At 37.8% G+C, this 21168-nt stretch overlaps 1 protein-coding gene across 2 annotated transcripts in view; it reads left to right on the plus strand.

Annotated features, from left to right (window-relative positions):
• Positions 1-8273: 8273 nt before the first annotated feature.
• Rel (REL proto-oncogene, NF-kB subunit) overlaps positions 8274-21168 on the plus strand; it is a 35680-nt gene continuing 22785 nt past the window's right edge. The window contains exons 1-3 of one of the 2 annotated variants that reach the window (XM_020185101.2): positions 8274-8599; positions 17327-17469; positions 20499-20647. In XM_020185101.2, the coding sequence (XP_020040690.1) occupies positions 8590-8599; positions 17327-17469; positions 20499-20647 (302 nt within the window). In that variant the 5' untranslated portion in view covers positions 8274-8589. Of the gene's footprint in view, positions 8600-17326; positions 17470-20498; positions 20648-21168 lie in introns of those variants that run through there. The other variant, XM_074049795.1, reaches the window with a different exon arrangement.

Consider the following 21168-nt stretch of genomic DNA (forward strand, 5'->3'; position numbering starts at 1 on the left):
GCCAATAATACTGCTACTGCAATTTCTGTGGCCTTAAGACAGAATATACTATAATATTTCCAAGTCTACAGAGTCTTAAGGCTAAGTTGGTCTCTACTAAGATTCTTTGGTGTAAGTTGAATATCATACAGAGGTCTAGCCTAAAGAAAAGCCTGTCAAGGTGAGTTCTGAGGAAAAGAACTCCTAGGGGATTCAAAACACAAAAAATGTAGATTCTAGGGCCACTTCCCTACCTACTGATTCAAGAATTTCTGAGTCTGGGCCAAGGAATCTACATTCCCAACCAGCTCCCAAAGTGATTCTTATGACCAAGAAATTTAAGAACCAGTTTCAAACCATTGAGGAAATCTGTGATCAAAGTGTTGGTTTTCACAGTGATTTGGGGTTATCACTGGAATTTATAGCTGGAGGAGTGAGGGATACCAAATGCCCTGCAAAGGATGGTCCAGCACAGCAAGAACTGACCCTATCCTTGTGGCTTTCCAGTATCTCATCATTCCAAACCAAGTAAGCATAATGGTTTAAGTCTGGAACATAACAACCTTTTTACAGATAAACAGATACATTTTTGTGTGAGGGTTTAATATACACTGGATCTCCCAGGAATGCAAATAACAGCATAAATCATGGAAATATTTGTATTAAAAATGTTTATTGTAAGGAAAATCACAACTCTGACAGCTCACCAATACAACTCACTAGTTTCAAGCTCCAATTACATCACAGTTATTCTATCTGTAAATATAAACATCTGACAACTTCATTATGTCTTTTAATGTAGTCATGCCCGGGCATTTACATAGAGAAGTCAGTGTTATTTTTATAAATTGCTTTCTTGGGACTGAGTTCGTGGCTCTAGTGGTACAGTGCCTGTCTAGCAAATATGAGGCTCTGAATTCAAAACCCAATACCACCAAAAAAGAAGTTTAAACTGCTTTATCTTTATATTTCTTCTTAAAGCATTATCTGATTTATTTGAAAATACATATAAGGTGGATTAAGAATTTCACTTCACGTGAGAAAAGGCTATGTGCACACATAATCAGCACAGTGGGTGCTGACATGACACAGTACAGAACTACTGCTCATTACTAATGAACATTCCTTAGACATATAAATACTTTCAATAATGTAGAAATCAAGAAGTCACAATCCTTCAAGAAAGTAACAAATTTGATTAGCAAAGTGAGAATGAGGGATGAAAGTTAAAATTGCTCCATGAGATGTTTTTGTTAATGAAAGAACAAAAAAAAAGTCATTAAACTGAATAGATGTAGCTATGACAAAGTTTTAGAATAAAATCACGTTATAGTTCCCCATAGGCTCACGAGAGCCATCTAAATGCAAGATATACAATATAGCAGATGCTGAAGACCAGCCATGGTAGGACATCTGACACCCCAACCAGCCCTGAGGAACAAAGGTATTGATCTCTTGTCAGTTTAATTGATTCAACTAATATTGAGTATCCACTACATGCCAGCTGTTGAGAGCACTCGAGTTCCTGCTCTCAAGGGTGTTAGTCATTTAGTGAAGTGAGCAAGCCAGGTACATGATGAGCTTCCTGTGATTCTGTGCTGGATATTATGCTGCACAGAGAAGGGACAGCCTGCCTAGCCCGAGCAATCTGTACCAGTTTCCTGTGAGTCTTAAAGGATGAGTAGGCATGGACCAAGAGAAAAATTGTGTTAGGAGGTGGGGAGGAGGTAGGTGGGGAGCTGGTTGAGGTGAGAGCTTCAAGGTGTGTGACCCTGGTAGGGAAAAGTATTCAAAAATCTAAACTTTTTATTTTTCTGTTATTTATTTTTGCTAGGTAGGTGCTCTACCACTTGAGTCATGACTCCAGCCCCTAAAACTTTTTTTAAAATTGAGGTATACCTCAATTAAAAATGTATATACATACAGCAAAGTGTTGTATATATATTATACAATAATAGGGCTCAATTAAGTTTTTTATTTTTTGGTGACACTGGGGTTTGAACTCAAGGCCTCATGCTTGCTCATGAAGAGTTCTACCACTTGAGCCAATCCTCCAAGTTTTTTTTTTTTTTTCAGTTATTTTTCAGATGGGATCTGGCATTTTTTTTAGCATAAGGCCACAATCCTTCTACCTATGCTTCCCTCGTAACTGGGAATATAGGCATGAAACACCACTCCCAGCTAGTGGGAACCTCACACTAACTTTTTGCTCAGGCTGGCCTTGAACCAAGGTCCTCACAATCTCCACCTCCCCATCAATCAGGTTTTAAATGTATGTAACCTGCATCACAGACAAAGCCAGACAATAAGACAGATTCTATTCAGTAACAACCATCACAGCAGGGGAAGAGAGCCCAGTGTAAACTGAACTCAACTTTGATTTTGGCAGAGGCCTGGGCTTTTTAAATGGAGAATGAGCGATAAAGAAGGGGAACATGCAGACAGCAAAGGGGAAATTTATAAAATATAGTAAGGGTTGATCAATGTGATTAAGCCATCTGGTTTTATATACTGGTGCTTATCACAATTAGGCTCCTGCCCTCCCATAGTGTCTGGGAGACAAGGCCCTGTTTTAGGAGTTGGTAGAAACAAACTATGTTCTTTTTTTTTTTTTGGCTGTACTGCCACATTCTTGTGGCAATAGTACATTGATCTTCATTACTGGGGAGAAAGCCATTGTATAAATTCACACAATCTACTGTTGATAATTATTTGAGTTGTTTCCAATTTGGAATTCAATGTCTATGATGTCTTAAACATTCTTGACCATCTTTTGGTGGATACAAGCAGTTATCTCTGTTGGATATATACCTAAGAGTAGTATGCTGGGTCACAGTATATTTTAGCTTTATTAAATAGTGCCAGTTTTCCAGAACTGTCCCCAATTATACTCACAAAAAGTTAAGAAAACTCTATTTGCTCCACATTTTTATCAACTCTTGCTATTTTAGTCCTTTTAATTTTAGCCATCTTGATGGAAGTATAGCAATATCTCATTGTGATTTTAGATACATTTGCCTGATAACTAGTGATGCTGACACCTTTCTAAATACTTATCATTTATTTGGCTATGCCCCTTTGTAGAGCACCAGCTTGTCTTTTGACTGTTTTTTGTTTTATAATTGGATTGTCTCCTTTTCTATTTTTTTTTTACTTATTCATTTGTAGACATTCTTGATATATTCTGGATATAAGTATACCAGTTAGGTCCTCTGGGAAGCAGATGCCAATGCGAGATTAGCAGTGTAAGAGATTTGTTGGGGGTAAAAATCTATGAACGATAAAGGGGATCCAGATGTAGTGGCACATACCTGTAACCAAGCATTCTGGAGACAGAGATATGAAGATTATTAGTTTGAGGCAAGCCGGGGGTACACAGTGAGACCCTATCTCAAAAACATAAATAAATAAAGAATAGGCAGAGCAAAGGTTAAGATGCAGTCTAACACCTACAAGAAGAAAGCAGGATGAAATTAGAATTCAGTAGAAACAAAATCAGACTGGGGTGCATCTTTAATGTCTTAACCAGTCCATTGGGAAGCTCTGACACAAACACTGCACATTGAGAGGTCCTGTGCTGGCTGGAGACAGTGAGTCCTTGAACCCCCACTCTGCTCCAAGGAAACATGTGGCTTTGGCTTGAAAGCTGAGTCAAATCCTTTCTAGAAAGGAAATCTGAGACTATCTCCATGGATGCCACAGAGTTCTTAGTCAGACATGTACTACAAATATCCTCCCCAATATGTGCCTTGCCTTTGCATTATCTTAGGGGCGTTTTGTACAATACTTAAGCACAATTTATCTATCTTTTCTATGATAGTGTTTTTTTGGTGTAATGTTCAAGAACTCTTTGCCTATTCCAATGTTATGAAGAGATGTGGCTCAAACAGTAGAGTGTCTGCTTTGTAAGCACAAAGCCTTGAGTTCAAACCCCAGTCGCACAAAAAAAAAAAAAAAAAACTTAGCCAAGAGTTTGGATCCAAGGTTACTGAGAGCAATTAATGGTTTTTAAGCACAAGTATGGGTGGCCTGATGTGCACTCAGACAGATGACTGAAGTAGCAATATATTTGAATGGTTTTTTAAAGGGGACAAAAGTATATATAGATGCAATACTTAGGACATCATTCCAGTAGTTCAGATGAGATAGGATCAAGACTTGACTGAGGACAATGGCAGTCAAAATAAAAAAGGCTGGGAAAAATTTGGGCTAAATGTGATCCTGGGACCACAGGTAAAATATGAGAGTGGGTGAACGCACTCAGGGAGTGAATGTGGGTTGAGAGGTATGCATCTTTCCCAACTGCTCTCATTTTAAATTTTCCTAGCCCTTTATCTTTTTTCTTTTCAGGATAGTATTGCCCACTATATCCCGGAGCTAAAACCCTATTAGAAATACTATGTTTACTAGTCTGACATTATATTTGTGACTATAAATTTCAAATGGGCATTCAGTACAGCTAGGGAAACCTAAAACGTTCCGCTTTCAGATCCTGTCTTCAGTTTCTCCTCTTTCTTCAATCTTTCATTCCCTCTTTGTCCTCTATTCTCAGCTGAACTTTAGGTCATACTTACTTAAAAAAAAAAAAAAAAAGGAAAAGAAAAAGAAAAAAGAAAGCAACTTAACTGATCATACTCACCTCATCTTCATACCATGAAGTCCACCAGGTTCACTGCATACACTCTGCTTCCTTTCTTGTTACAACAAAAGTATTCCTATTTCAGTCTATGACCAATTTAACCCCTTATACTCTGGAACTCTGCCTTTCTCCCTTCCTCACTCGTGTATTTACCGTCCTTCTCTCCATCATCACCAATTTCTCCTTCACAGCCAAGTTAGTCCCATCTTTACATAAACATACTTGATATCACCTTCTGGAAATAAAACTTCTGTGCCAAAAACTGCTAGTGCTCACTGATATCTGTTTTTGTTTTTAATTTGAGACAGATTCTCGCTATGTAGCCCACGCTGGACTCGAACTTATGATCTTCCTGTTTCAGCTTCCTGAGTGCTGGAATTTTGACACCTTTTTTGTCTCTTTTTCCTGGGAACAAATTATATTTCTCATCCTCCCTGTAGAGGCCCTGTGAAGAGCAGGCTGTGTCCAGAAGTAATGACTTCTACTTTTAGGCATGGACCACACAAAGCTCTCATTTGTGATTCTGTACTCTCTTTGCTTTTGCAAGGCAGCCTTAAAGGTGTTACATATTGGTGCTACAATGTGGAAGGCATCTTAGTCACTCCTAGTGGAGAGCCATCCAACTGCCACTGGACTGTGAGTTAACCTGTTGTGATAGCCTTTAATGAAATATAAATCCACATCCTCCTCAGCTATTGTCCCATTTCTGTTTCCTTTACCACTCTCTAAAAAGTTTTTTTTTTAAAGTGTAAAGCGGGAGAGTTTATTGAGATAGAAAAGTCTAAGGCAGGAGAGTAGAGTGCCCAGAGTTGGGGGGGGGGTCCCAACAGAGGGTGCCCCTAAAAAGTTTTTTATAAACGTATTTCCATCAGTTTCTTCTCAACCTCTTGTTCCAATTCAGCTTTCATCCCACCATTTTAATGGCATAGTTGGTATAAAGGTCCACTTTTTCTTTTTTTTTTGCAGTACTGGTCTTTGAACTCAGGGCCTCACCCTTGCTAACCAGGCACTCTACCACTTGAATCACTCCACCAGCCTCCCCCCCCCCCCACTTTTTTATTTTCTTTTTCGAGATAGGATCTCTCTATGTAGCATGGGCTGGTCTCAAATTTATGATCCTCCTGCCTCAGCCTCCCTGGTACTGGGATTACAGTCATGTACCACCATGCCCAGATAAATCACATCTACTTTGGCAAATTCAAGGTTATTTCTGTATTCTCATCTTTTTCAAGATGTCAAGGTGACCCTGTCACCAAAATATCTCACTAAATCTGACCTCTTTTTTTGCCATCTCCTCTGCTAAAACACTAGTCCAAAGCACTTTTATTTCTCACAGACTACTGCAACAGCCTCCTAACAGCACTGCTTTTACTTTTGCCCCTAGTTAGCATATACTAACAGTTTAACACATCAGCCAGAACAAACATCTCAAAATGTACTCATATATCAACTATGTGCTTACATTTTTCCAATAGTGTTTCATGTGCACCTAAAACAAAATCCATCTTTCATACCATGGCCTACACGCCCTTCATGATCTGGCTCTTGCTTACCTCTTCAACCTCATTCAAGTTTACTATAGTCCTACTGGTCTTCCCTTAGTCCCTCAAAAAAGCTCTTTCCTATCTCAAAGACTTGGTGTGTGCTGTTCCTCTGACTGAAATGTTCTTTCCTTTTCTCTTCCTGTGGATGCCTCTTTCTATCACTTAGAACTCACTCGGATGGCATTTCCTAAGAACATCCCTTTCTCTCAGTCACTTTCTACCCCCATCACTTTTTCTTTGTAGCAATAAATTAACAAAAAATGTAGTAATAGTATTTTAAATGAGGTCCAGGCATAGTGGCATGTGTCTGTAATCCCAGTACTCAGGAGGATGAGGCAGGAGGCTTCAAGTTTCAGGCCAGCCTGGGCTATTCAGAAGCCTTCTGTCTCAGAAATAAATAAAATTACCTTATTAGCTAGCATGCTTGATGTCTCTCATGTAAGACATGACTGTTTCAAGACAGAGATTTTTATTTTGTTAAGCTAGTGTATCTACCTTAATCTAAAAGGGCATCTGGCACAAAGTAGGTATTTGTTGAATGAATATAATCAAAGACTATACGTCCTTGCAGAAAAATAATGGGGGATTCATCTCCATAAAACTAAACACAACAAGCTGCCTATCATTACAGGTAATGGATCTACCCCCTCTCCCTCATAAGCCATGACAAATCTTTGTGAGAATTAAGCCTAGGCTCCTGGCTCCAATATACAAACTTCTTATTACCTTTCCTTTGGCTAAAGACAATTAACATGTAGGAAATAGATTGTATTACCTGGCCATATGAGGTGCTTGGGTTTTTTGCTTGTTTGTTGGTTTTGTAGGGCAGGTTGGCTTCCAACTCATTCCTCCTGCCTTAGCCTTAGGAGGGCTGGAATCAGAGGCCTGAGCTAAGGTGGCTTTTTGTGTGTGTGTGTCTTTGCAAGCTTTTTAGTGGATTGTCTATGATGTGCACCACAGTGATTTAATGCTTACCCAACAATAAAACTGATACATTCTTTTTTTACTTTGTACCTTTTCCGGAGAGGATATTTTGAGATTGGGAGACTTTGATTCTTTCCTCAAGTGGGTCCGCCAGTTTCAGGGAGTTGTAGGCTGGTATTGTCTGTCTGTCTCCCTCCATACTTACAGTAAAGGGCAAGGCAGAAGCTTTGGAGCCAGGCAACCCTAGTTTTAAACTGTGCCTTTCCTTTTACCAGCATCCTGAAGTATAGACAAGTTACTTAACTTCTCTAAACCCCCATCAACTCATCTATACAATGCAGATAATAATACACCAGAGATCAAGCAAACAGGTGCTTGCTAAAAGAAATAAAATTGGATCTTTTAATGCACTGTGTTCGTTCCATTCCCCCTTTCCTAGTGACTATCTGACAAATCTAGGGACAGTGTCCACTTACGCTGCTTAACGAAGCAACGAACGTGCAGTGTAGATGTGAGTTAAACGTTTTAGTAGACAAAATACGTAAGGTTAACCGAGCCCTCGCCATGCAGATACAAAGAGGGAAAAATCGGACTGCGGGGGTCCCCGTACGCAAATTCGCGAACGACAGACGAACGCTGGCTACAGCCGCTTCCGCACTTCCCTTCGAGGGCGCACCGGGACGCCCGCGCTCCAACGCGCGCCGGAGCGGGGGCGCAGATTTGCATGTGCGAAATCGGGAAGAGGGGGAACCACCTATCGAAAACCCCGGGCCGTCCTCTCTGCTCCCCTCCCAGCCCGGAGGCCAGCCCCGCCCGCCTCCAGGTGCTCCCGAGCGGCCGGCCGGCCCTCTCGACATTACCGCACCCTCCCACCGCTCCTGAACTTTAAGCCACGCTCCGAAGAACAACCGGAGGAGGGGGATTTCTCAGGAGCCCGCGGCCTTCTCACGCGCGGGGCCGTCACCTCACGGCTCCTGGCGTTCTCAGCATTCTCGTGCCGCCGCCACTACACAACTCCCTTGAACCTTCCTCACGCAGTAGCGCCGGAGGCGCGGGCACGGGCACGGGCAAGGGGGGCGCGCGGGCACGTGGAGCGCGCGGGGGCGGAGCAGAGGCGGGGCGCGGGCTACTGTTCAGCGCGGGCGCGCGCGCAGCTCCACCCCCCTCCCCCCACTCCCCGCCTTCGGGGTAGGCGGCCGCGAGGGTCTAGCGTCAGCCGCGGGAAATCCCCTTTCCGCCAGGCAGTCAGCTCCGCCCCCTGGACGGGCGACGCCCGTGACCCGAGCGCGAGAATTCAGGGGGTGGGAAGGTGTGAGCCGCAAACACAGAGGAGGACGGGAAGGAGGAGGAGGCCTGGGGTGTTCAGGGGCATTGGGAGTCCCGGCGGCAGAGGTTGGGCGGCCTGCTGACTGATTGATTGACTTGACGATTGACCGCTGACGAGCAGGCGGCCTGGGGCCAGGCGCTTGCAGCTGCCGGCGGCGCGGCGCGAAGAGCGGAGCCATGGCCTCCGGTGAGTGTCCCCGGCGCGGGGAACGGGGGACCCCAGGAAAGCTCGGGGAGAAGAGGGAGAGAGGTCTGGCTGCTCTGGGTTTCGGGGCTTCGATTTGGATGGAGTACATTCTAGCTTTAAAATCGCTTCGTCTGACAAATTGTCAGGCTTTTTTTTTTTTTTTTTTAAAGTTACCTGTTTCTGGGTTTGCGTGCGAAATCAAAGCCGCGCTCTGTAATCTGATCCCATGGTAATAGCCGGAATCTTAGAACTTCCCAATGACTTGATTTTAAGATTAGGGAAATAATCGAAATAAGGAAGGACGGAGTGTTCTCGTACCTAAAGGTGGGATTGGATTGAAACGCGGTTTTATATTTTTAGAACAAAACGAAGGAGCCTTCCCGCTCAGGCCGGCTCTCTTCCGTTTTAAGATTAATGGTCCCAATGGTGATCGATCGCTCTCAGGCCGGCTCTCTTCCGTTTTAAGATTAATGGTCCCAATGGTGATCGATCGCTCTCGCGCCGACCCTGGTCCCGGACGTGGCGCCGCAGTGGTGCCCTCGGCGACATCCTAACAAGTTTTCAGTGGACACTGGTAATTTTCACTGCGAAAACTGAAGCGCACGCTTTTCTAGTTCTCCGAGTAGAGATGTGGAATCCCCTCCCCCCATCGTTAGCAATAAGGGGGAAAGGCAAGTTTTTTTTAAAAAAAATGGGTAGGAATGCAAGCAACTTGATCACTTCATGTAAATATTTATTTGCCTTAATATATGCGTGGCTCTCACTCAGCAGGGAAGCCAGTGTATAAGAAACAGCTCACATGGCAAGGGAGGGAGCCTAGTGTAGACAGCCGTGGTGTAGGCTGCCTGTCATCTGAAGCGGGTAGATCTGGGAGACTAGGATCAAGTTGGATCAGTACCAGGCTTTTGGCGGTGTGTGGGGGGACAGCGGCATGGGCAAAGGCGCTGAAGGTTTGGAAGGACACTTTAAGGCTGTACCCCGAGACTGAAGAGGGGGCTTGGGTGTGCTTGACCCGCATCTGCCCAAATGCCTCCTTCAGTGACCCTGATGGGAGGCTGATGTTTAGTAGAGAAGAGGAAGTAGAAAGCTGCAGACTCTAAAGGACTGAGAAGAAAAATGCCACAGCTACTGCTGTAGGTTGAAAAGGAAATTGGGGTGTTTCACATGACATTTGATTTCAGTTTGTCTGTGGTTTTCATGTGAGAATACAAGTGTAGTTGAAAATATTTCAACTTTCTCTTTACCCACTTAAATGACCCCAAACTTTCAGATAGTATTGTAAATTCATGTATTCAACTCATCTTTAGATGAATAGTAGGAAGGTGACTTCAAATATTTGGTTTTAATTTATTAGTTATCAGAGGAGATTTTGTATGAAAGTCATATAAGTGTGGCAGGCATTGTAAGTAAAAAAAGGTCAGCTATTTAACCAGACGTTATTAATATACTACATGAATGTAATACAAAATGTTTTTTCAAAAGAGGAACAATCATTTCTATATAGAGTACTGTAAGTACCACATGATTTTAAAGCATGATAAAATTTGAACTTTACACTGTATGTTGTATTGCTATAAGACTGGGGGCATAAGCTCAAGTGGTAGATCCCTTGTCTAGCAAGAACAAGGCCCTGGGTTCAATCTCCAGTAGGGATGTGGAGGGGAAGAAAAAAAGGGAAGGAAGTTATTCCCTAAATTGAAGGGAAAAAATGCAAAGGAATGGAAAGTTATAAAGATTTGGAAGTTGTGGGGTGATTATCTGTTTGTTTTTGGTCTTTTCTCAAAAGTTACATTAAATGGGACTACTTAAAATATAGCAAATTGTTTAAATTTTAATTTGGTTAATTGAAAATACTAGATAAAAAAATGTTTAAAGAAGTCTGGTTATGTCTTCCTTAATCAGTTATAAAGACCTTACAGAGAAAAAAAAGATTCACTAAACAAATTATAAATTCCCATCCTATTTTGAAACAGTAATTTAACAGTGTCAGAGAAATTTGCTTAATTAGTTTGTCATTGTCTAGTTTAGCATCTGTTTGTAGTAAGATAGTATTGAAACCTCAAAAAGTATTTTTATTGACTGCCAGGTATTTAAGACCATTTGTTCATTTCCCACCTTATGTTATATGTAAATAGGGATGTGTAGTTGAATAGGTGGTACCTATAAATGTAAAAGTGACAAATCATAATCTCATAAGCAAACTTAATATAAGTGCTATGAGTAGCTGGGACTTTATATGAAGAGTCTAAATTATGTTCAAATGTAATGTAAATTAGATTAATCTAATGTAAATTAGATTAATTATTTAGGATTTCATGGATCAGTTATTAAGCTACTTTTCATTGCCCTTTTTTAATTAAACATTTTGATTCTAGTGTTGTGACATTGATTAGAATAGTCAAAGTAAAAAATGTTCCCAAACCCATTAAAGGTATGCATAGTTAGACAGTCATCATTCTTGTACAATTATGATTCTTTTCTATTTAAGTAAAGTTAGATATTTTGTGTCTGAAAGTTAGATATTTTATGTTAGATATTTTATGTCATTTCAGTAAAGAGAGCAGAATGACTTTGTGTAACACATAGCTAATAATTAGTACTGTCTTTAGCAGAATGCTTTAGAATTTAGATAATTTTTATTCACACTTTTCTTTAGTATGATTCTTCTGTGTCGCATAATAGGAAGTATATGGAGAGACTTGTAAACCATGCTACTCATCAGGTCTTTGTGGTATGACTTGCATGAGAACTAGTAAGGGTAAAAATGGAGGTAAGTGTAGGGCAGCTTACTCTTTAACAATAGAGCTGGAAGTTAGGAATAGATAGCTCAAGCAAATGATTTCTTTTTTCTTTTTAGAGTAAAAGACTACAAACATGAATGTTGTTTCAGAAATGCAACATATGAAAAAGATATCAGTAGTAAAAAAATTAGAGCGATATATAATAAAGAGAATAAAGTGAACGAAATGACTAAGGGAAGTTACAGAGTGAATCTTAATTAGAAACATCTGCATTATGTTAGTGTCTTTCTCAAGTACAATTTAAGGGATTCAGAATTTCATTTTCCAGCCTTCTTCCATTTATATTCTCTACACAATTGTATTTATAGGTACATCACTCAAATGCAGAGGATATATTTATACTAAAAATGTTTATTTGAAATTCATATCTGGGCCTCCTGTTTTTTTTTTTAATTTAACATTTTTATTAGCATATATAAGTTTTAGGGGGGATTTCATAGCTATTCAGCTCTGCCCCGTATTTTAAATTTAAATTCCTGCATAATCTAGGACAGTTTTTAAACATTTCTCTTCTTTTTCACCCTACCAGATGAAACAATTTTCAAATCTTAATTTTTTCCCTCCCCCATAGTAGTGGAATTTCTATTACCAAAATCATTTCCATCTTTTATTTACCTTGTGACTGCATACATCAGCTGAAAATTGTTACTTGGATTCTTAAGACCCATTGAAAGTCATATGGTTGTATTAAAACATTTTGATAGAATTGGAGAAAAAGAATAGTTCTTACTATGTTTTTTCCAAAGTGAATAGAGACAGTATTTGGAAAGGTGTGTAATTGTTAGCACTATTTGCACCTTTGGGTCCCAGGCAAAATCTGTTACCCAGGACCTCTTTGAGGAGAGTCACTCTAGTCAGCTATTCTTAAACTTGGTGTTTTGACATATTGGTTGTGACAGTCATTTGTATGCTGTATTGCAAGAAATAATGTAGTGACAATTCTTAAAATATTTATTTAGTAAATGATTTAGTTTTTAAATAGAGTAGTTTGAAGGGTATTTTCAAAATGTCTTTTTCTCATGTTTGCATTTGAATAAGTTTGTTTTCTTTTTTGAGAGGGAGAGAAAAAGGAGTCAAAACTAGCCAGAATTGCTTTGCTTACTTTATCCATTGACCCAGTACATACTTGCACCTGAACTTTAGATTGCTTCTCCAGATAAGTGCAAGTCTTTTTCACTTCTGAATGTTTTAGGGCAGTGGTTCTTAATCAGGAGAGTGTTAAACTCACGCCCAAGACTTTTTCAGAAATGAGCGTCTGGGCTAGACTCTTGAGTTCTACTTCTCTTAGGTCTCTGGTGGGGTCAGGACATGTCCCTTACCTGTTTTCATGCTTGTGGTTTTTTTTTTTTTTTTGCCACCCTGGAATGCCAGCTATTATATTAACTAATGTCATCATAATTTCTTTTTCTTATAAATTCATATAATTTTTAACTTTAATTTTTATCATCTGTAAATGGAATAATAACACCTTTCTGTTTTTATGAAGATTAAACAAGAATAAATGAGAAAAAACATATAAATACTTTAAAATGGTGTTATAATTACTACATATAATTAACATTTTTTTTCACCATACACTTAATGCTAGTTCCAGATTCTAGCAGTGATATTTTAATGAATGTGTCTACTTCTGACAATGATGATCCACTTTTAACTTATTTCAATGTAATTTCTTTTTTAATTTTAAAACTTGTATCTTTTTACATAGTCATGTTTTAAAATAGCACTCTTTTTTGCCTAGGCGTAAATAAATCATAAATGTATTTTGCAGACATTTTGGCTGTGTTTCAGATGTTCTTCAGGTTTGTATTAGCATTTTACAATGCTGTTCAAAATATAGGGGTCAATCCTAGCTTTGCACAATATTGGTTAAAGAAAAATACAGTAATCAAATTGTTTAGAACCAATTTTAAAGCAATTTCAGTGCTTTCAAAACTGTAGTGACTTGTAATCTTAGGTAAGAGTACTCATTTTTCCTGCAGTTCCCTGATACATGTTTTACTTTCTTCCATTCCATAGATGACTACATTTCAACATTTTTTATCTTCAGGAGAGATGACAATGCAAAACAGTACAGAGGAAGGAAATAACTGATGCATTGCACTGATACATGATCTAAATGATATATAGCTAGGAAGTTTTTAAAAAATCATAAATACAGATTTAAGAAATCAGAATATGAATGGTGGTCTGGAGACAAGGCTCAAAGGGGTAGGGCACCTGTCTAGCAAACACAAATCCCTGAGTTTAACTACATCCCCCACCCCCTCACCACACTAACAAACAAGTGAAAAAAGCAGAATATGAATGGATATGAGGAAGTAGCAATTCTAGTACCTACAAAGCACTATATTTTTCCATCATAGTGAAATCTAATAAGGAAGATCTGATTGTGTAGTCTTAATTTTCAAATAAATGATACAAACCAAAAAATCTTCAGATTTTTGGTCATTCACTAAACAGATGTTTACTTCATACTGCATACAAGGCACTGATGAGTATACAATTTTGCTTTCAAAGAAATGGAACAAGTAGCTTTAATTCAAGAACAAATAAAGCTGGATGTGGATGCCTGTTATCTCAGCACTCAGGAGACTAAGGCCAGGAGGATTATGAGTTTAAGGCCAGCCTGGGCTACATAATGAAACCCTGTCTCAAAAACCAAAAAACCCAAAATAGTTAATCTTCCCTAAATTGAAGTTGCTTGGAATAATTGCTGTAAACAAAAGTACTATGATTATTTACAGGAGGACATTAATTCCAGGTAGGGGAATGTAGAATATTACTGTAAATTCTGTTACTTTGTTGTTAAACTTTTAACCACTTAACAGCTTCTGCAAGAGGAAAAACAAATTTCAAAGATTTTTAAGTACATGATATATGACAACTAGTGTTTATATTATTTTCATTGTTTTAAAAATCTTTTAAAAATATTTCATTTAAACTTTTCAACAACTGCTTTTCTGTTCTTTTGTCTGTATACTTCATAAATGCACTATTTGGTTTAAATAAGTGTCATGTAGCCTATGAGATATTTGACTGCTCACTTTGAATACTGACAAGGAACCTAGCACTTTTAAACCCCTCCTCTGAAGGAGTTAATCACTTACCATTAATGATGTCATTCTGTGTCAGTTTCCCACCAAGACATCTTTTAAAAAGCAGTGGGCAGGGATTTATTTGACCTTCAGTTCAACCACATAAATTATTTAAGATGTCTCTAAAAAAATACTGTTGATTTTAACAGTTACTGAAGGGAAAATGTATACTGTTAAATGTCCCTACAAGAACATCTAGGGATTTGAAATATTCGAAATTGAAATGTGAATCTGAAATATACAAAAAAATGTAAGTTGTGAAATACTCATCTATATACTGTATACCTCTCAGTAATCAAGTATTATGAATGTGATTGGGTTAGTCAACTTTTTCCTGGCTCTTTGTCTTTTGAATATACAAACACAAGGAGTCTGAATCAAGCTGAGTAAAATTAGGTAACAATAATATTTTATTCAGTAACCCAAAGTAGAAGCCATTAATGAGTCTTTAATTTCTTTTTGATACCTAATGTTTAGGTAACAAATGCAGTCACTTTTATCTTTTAAATAATCCTTCCATTCCTATTACCACTGCCCTCATTCAGACATGCCCTCATCATTGCCCACATGACGGTCCTCACTTATCCACAGTTTCACTTTCCTCATTACTAGTGGTCAACCACAGAGCAAAAATGTTAAATGGAAACTTCTAAAAACAGTAAGTTTTACATAACTTTCCTTACAATATTTTGTTATAATTATTCTATTTTATTAATTATTGTTAGTCTCTTATTATGCCTAATTCATAGGTATTAGTACCTATGAATTCAGTACTATCTGAATTTTCAGGTATCCACTGGGGATGGCTTTTGGGGGGACTACCATATTACAGTGGTCTCTAAACTGACCATCTCACTTTCTCTTTTCAATCTGTCCACTGCCACCAGAATTCTATTCTAGAATGCTAATCTTATCATATGGTTTCCTTGCATAAAAATATTGATTCCTTTTCACACATAAAATGAAATCCATATCACTATAGGTTCTTCTGACTTTTCCTGTCTAAGAATGGAACACACTTCCATTGGTGACTCTTAAATAAACCCTTCTATGGACACACAGACGAATGCCTTTCCTAGAATGCCTTTTTCTATTGCTTCATTATCTCTTTTCTCCCTGACATAGCTAGACATTCCTGACTCCTTTTGCTTTTATCATTTTCTGCAGAATTCTGATAATACTTTCCTCAGTTTTGTAGTCTAGTAATTTGTGGTGTTTGCCTCACTGTTCTGTAAGGTTCTCAGGGTAGCAGTTGTGATAGTGATGGTGTCATTATATCATTTTCAACAAAGCATCTGAAATAATAGTAGTTACCATGTTAGTATCTGTTACATGTATGACACTTGGTGAGAATTTAGCAAATATAATTATTAATTCTTATGACAACCTTATGAGGTATTATTATTATTATTATTATCAGCTACCATTTTACAGAGGAGGAGACTAAGATTTTGATAACATTTCCATGGTATTAAGAAGCAGCAGGGTGGGATTAATAAGACCTTTTCCCATACTGCACTAATAAGGCCCATTGTGTTATCCTTTCTGAAAATTGCATTCCAACAGAATAAGCCTTACTTAGTGAAATGGATTTATAATAGTGGAAATTTAGAAACACTAAACAGATTGAGGAAGTTTTTTGGGGGGAATAGAAGATATCTTTACACACCTTGAATAAAAACTCATTGTTAACTCTCTTGTAAGCACAATTGTCATTATTGAACTTTTATTTCCATTATTTGGGTGATGAAGAGTAAAGACAGCTTTATTGATGTATAAATTTTGCATGTTTAATTTGCTATAAGTGTCCAATATCCCCAAACATTCCCATCCCCCACACCTCTGTTTAGGCACCTGGTGATCTCCATTCTTTCATTATAGATTAGTTTACATATTCTAGAATTTCATATAAATGGAATTATACAATATGTGTGTTTTTGTGGTCTTTCCACTCAGAATAATTTTGAGAATCATTCATGTGTTTATATGTATCAGTAGTTAATCTTCAGGGTGTATGTTTTGAATTATATATATGTTATAAAAATTACTTTCTTTTTCCTGTGTTGTGTCTTTTTTTTTTTTTTTTTTTGGCAGTATTAGGGTTTGAACTCAGGGCTTTGGTTTTAGATGTACTTTTGTGCTTTTGCCTGGGCTGGCCTTGCACCAGGATCCTCCTACCTCTGTCTCCCACATAGCTGTGATTACAGGCATGCATCATCATGTCTTATATTTTAGAATAAGTTTAGATGGGACTGGTTGAAAATTCTTTCTAGCCCAAAGTCCCTTCTGGGCTTGTGTTGGTATACTACAGACAAATCCTTTAATGTTTCAAACTTGTATATGTTTCTGCAAGGATTTAAACACATTTTCACTTTCAATGAATGATCTGTTTATCCACTAAAGAATGTAATGTAAAATTAAAGCAGTTAAGTACATTTTACTCACTTTTGGAGTATAATTTACTCACTTCCTGAATACTATCTTCACCCTTTAGGGGAATATTGGAGAAAATCCTTCTGCTTATTCTCACATGTACATAATGTACATAATCCCCCAAGTGATTATCTCAGAATTTTAGCTGTAGACATTAAGCAATAAAGTGCTAATCAATCAATATGATTTGAATGACTTGTATTAACACTACATAGAAGCTCAGTTTGAGTGGGGAAAAAGGTGTCTTTCTCATCTAATTGTGGATAATTACATTTTAACCTTGTTGGGAAGGAAAATCTTTGTTTTAGTCTGCTGTTTTAAAAAAACAAAATTGTTAAAAATCCATTATATTGCTATTGTAAACTCATTGCCCCCCTCCCTTTTTAAATTTGCAGGAGGGTTTAACCCATATATAGAGATAATTGAACAACCTCGGCAGAGGGGAATGCGATTTAGGTACAAATGTGAAGGGCGATCAGCAGGCAGCATTCCTGGGGAGCACAGCACGGATAACAACCGCACTTACCCATCTATCCAGGTAAGAGGCCTTTCCCCTGTGTCTAGCTCGCTTTTGGTTGTTCCAATGTTAGCTTTGGCAATTTTATTAAAAGCTCAGTTTCTTCCCAGTCACTTCCACAGTCATCTTCTTTTACTTTCTTTTTATTTGATCTATATTAGTAACATCCTTATATATAATACAAAATCTGTCTTGCTGTAGATAGTTAAATGTTGTTTGTGTATTACTCTAAATAGAGTGATTTACAGTGCTTAGTGTACACTGACAACTTTTATGAACAAAAAGCATTTTTGTTTGGCATTGCTGGGATTTTGAACTCAGGGCCTCATGCTTGCTAAGCAGGTGCTCTATCACTTGAGCTACTCCACCAGTCCTTTTTTGTGCTGAGTTTTTTCAAGATAGGGTCTCTTGAACTATTTGCCCCAGCTGGCTTGGAACTGTGATCCTCCTGATCTCTGCATCATGAATAGCTAGGATTATAGGCGTGAGCCACTGGCACCTGGACACAAAGCATTTAATGAGGGAAAAGCATTCTGTACATATAGAGGTGAGGGAAATTATCATGTAGATTAAACATGGACTAGAGAATTCAGTTTTTCTCCCTGTAATCTTTTAGTCTAGAGGCTATGGAAAAGGAGAACATTTTTTTTTTCCCTTTTTCCCTACCTTTATTGCTTATTTACTGTATTTTCACTGGCATTTGCTAGGCTCCGCTCTTACCTCTTGAGCCACTCTGCTAGCCCTAGTTTTTTATCCCTTAAATGCTAGTTTAAAAGCTTACTAGCAAGCTGAACATGGTAGCATGAATCTACAATCCTAGCTACTCAGCAGGCTGAGGTAACAGGATCATTTGAGTCCAGAGACCAGCCTGGGCAAAATAGTGGCACCCCATCTCAACAAAATAAAACAAAAAAAGCCTAGCTGGGTATGTTGGTATAATGGCAGCACTCAGGAGACTGAGGCAGGAGGAGTAAGAATTCAAGACCAGCTTGTTTACATTTTTTTTTCTAAAAAATAATCTTAAAAAAAGAAGAAGCCTAATAGCAAAGTTATTTGCTATTAGTTATTTATTTAGTTATTATTTATTTATTGTGGTGGTACAGGGGTTTGAACTCAGGGCCTTGAGTAAGTGCTCTACCACTTGCATCATGTTCCTAGCCCTTTCTGCCTTTAGTTCATTTTTTAGGTAGGGTAACACTTTTGCCTGGGGCCAGCCTCAGACTACAATCATCCCATCTCTGTATCGTTGGGATTATAGCCATATGCCACTACACCCAGCTTTTTTGAACTACAGTCTCACTAACTTTTTTTCTTGGATTGGCCTCCCACATAGCTGAGATTTTAGGTATATGCCACCATGCCTTGCCCAGCAAAGAGGATTTTGAAAAATGTTAATCTTTCATCTGCAGATCTTAATTCACTTTTAGAATTAGATTATTTATAGAACTTGTTACGCTCTTAAAGAGAATTTTTAATTTATAGAATAAGACTTTCAAAATTATATATGAATTCTAAGTTCCTATTTTATTTTTAACTGTTAATATAAAAACAAAATTTGTACATATTAATAGGATGCCATGTAGTGTTCAATACATGTAAACCTTATGCATGTTTAAACCAGGTTAAACATAATTACCTCTTCAGACATTTGTCATTTCTTACTTTTCCTTTTCCTTTTTTTTTCTTTTGGTGGTACTGGGATTTGAACGCATGGCCTCATGCTTGCTAGGCAGAGCAGGCAGGCACTCTATCACTTGAGCCACTCCTCCAGCCCTTGCCATTTCTTTATGGTGAAAACATTCAATATGTTTCTAGTTTTTTAAATAAACAGTACATCATTGTTGTCTACACTCACTATATTGTGCAGCAGTACACCAGAACTTCTCACTCCCATCTAACTACCAAACTCAGGTTTTTTTTTTTTTGGCAGCACTGGGTATTTGAATTCTGGGCCTTACACTTGCTAGGCAGGCACTCTACCACTTGAGCCACTCCTCCAGCCCCCAAATTCAGATTTTTAAATCACATTTTTGGCAATAGTGTGCATTTGGGTTTATAAGTTCTCTTACTTAATGTTCAAAAGGGCAAGATGTACTAAAAAGTAAATTTTAAAATACTATTTTTCTAGTCCTTTAATTCATTTTTAACTCTTCTCCATGATTCAACTTTTTCTCTAGGCCTCTAAAATATTTCTAAGATTTATGTACTTACTGTCCCAAAAGAACCTAAACACATTACTTCAGCCTAGCTTACTGTCTTTCATCCGGAAAACTGATAGATACTTCCTGGTCACTCTTAACATTTAAATTCAGAATTTCCTCTACCTAGTAAACCTGGTAACTAAGTTGTTACTTAATTCCCTTGCTCCCTTGTAATATGCTTGTTTATATGCCTGCTTTTTCTTGCAAGTTTCCTAGCTTTAAAAGTAAACATTAGTTCTTCTCCATCTCAGAGTGTCTTCTTGCCTCTCCCATGCTAAACGCTCCTCCTTACTGTGAGTGTTCTAGATATACTTTCCATGTGAAACCATCTTGTAGCTCAACTTGCTTTATTATTTATTATACAGTGAACACTTGAGATATGCTTACTGATTAACAAATATTTTTGTGAAATGAAACTTATATACTAAGTAAGATGATTATACTTGTGTAGTATTATTTCCTGTGTGGCTTAAATACATATTTTCAAGGGATATTTATGGTCTGACAGTGAATCTAAGAATAAGGCACCTAGTGACCCAATAGCTAAGTCTTTTTCTCATGCTCTGTGATAAAAAATGATGGTATAATTTTAGTTGTTTTAAAAGGAAAATCAGCAGAGTCAGATGATACAGCCAGTTGAAATTAGGGCAGAAAATAATATGTCCAGGAGCTGAGAAGGAGATTATTTCCATTTACCCTCTGGAAAGTTTCATCCTGACTGCAGTTGTGGCCAGTTGAACCTGATTTATCCAGCGTTAACTACATTATCTAAATTGAATTCTCACTTAGTAGATCAGTACTTAATGACATTTATTTAAGGGTCATATATTTAATTCTCCTTTTTTTCAGATTATGAACTATTATGGAAAAGGAAAAGTGAGAATTACGTTAGTAACAAAGAATGATCCATATAAACCTCATCCACATGATTTAGTTGGAAAAGACTGCAGAGATGGCTACTATGAAGCAGAATTTGGACAAGAACGTAGGCCTTTGTTGTAAGTACAAAGTCATAGACAGCTTCAAAAATAAGATAAGCATATAATACTGTTTCTTATCCACGACCTCTGTTACTTTTTAGCATTCTACTTACTATAGTGTACTTTTAAATTTTCTTACCATTTGCATTAGGACTACCCTTTCATTTTCATTAGTAGACACAGTACATGATGTTTAGCAGAAATACTTTATTATTACAGAAAGTAAAAATAAACATTTTATTCTGTAATTTCCTTTCTCAGTTTGAATAATCCATGAAAGAAATTTTTACTTTATCTTTTCATTTATAGTTAACTTAAAAATGGCTAGGTGCAAGAAAATCAGCTAGAGAAATGTAGAATTTACTTAGAAGGGAATAGCTACATGTTAACCTACAATGAAAGTTCTAAGATTAAAAATATTATGTCACTCTTCATGTTGATGAGGCTACCAGAAAATGAGCCTATTTATCATGATAGTGAAAATATAAATTAATAAAATCTTTCTGACAAGACGTGTACCCCTACATAGCAAAAGCCTG

Source organism: Castor canadensis, chromosome 12 (assembly GCF_047511655.1).
Source record: "Castor canadensis chromosome 12, mCasCan1.hap1v2, whole genome shotgun sequence".
NCBI classification, from domain to species: Eukaryota; Metazoa; Chordata; class Mammalia; order Rodentia; family Castoridae; genus Castor; species Castor canadensis.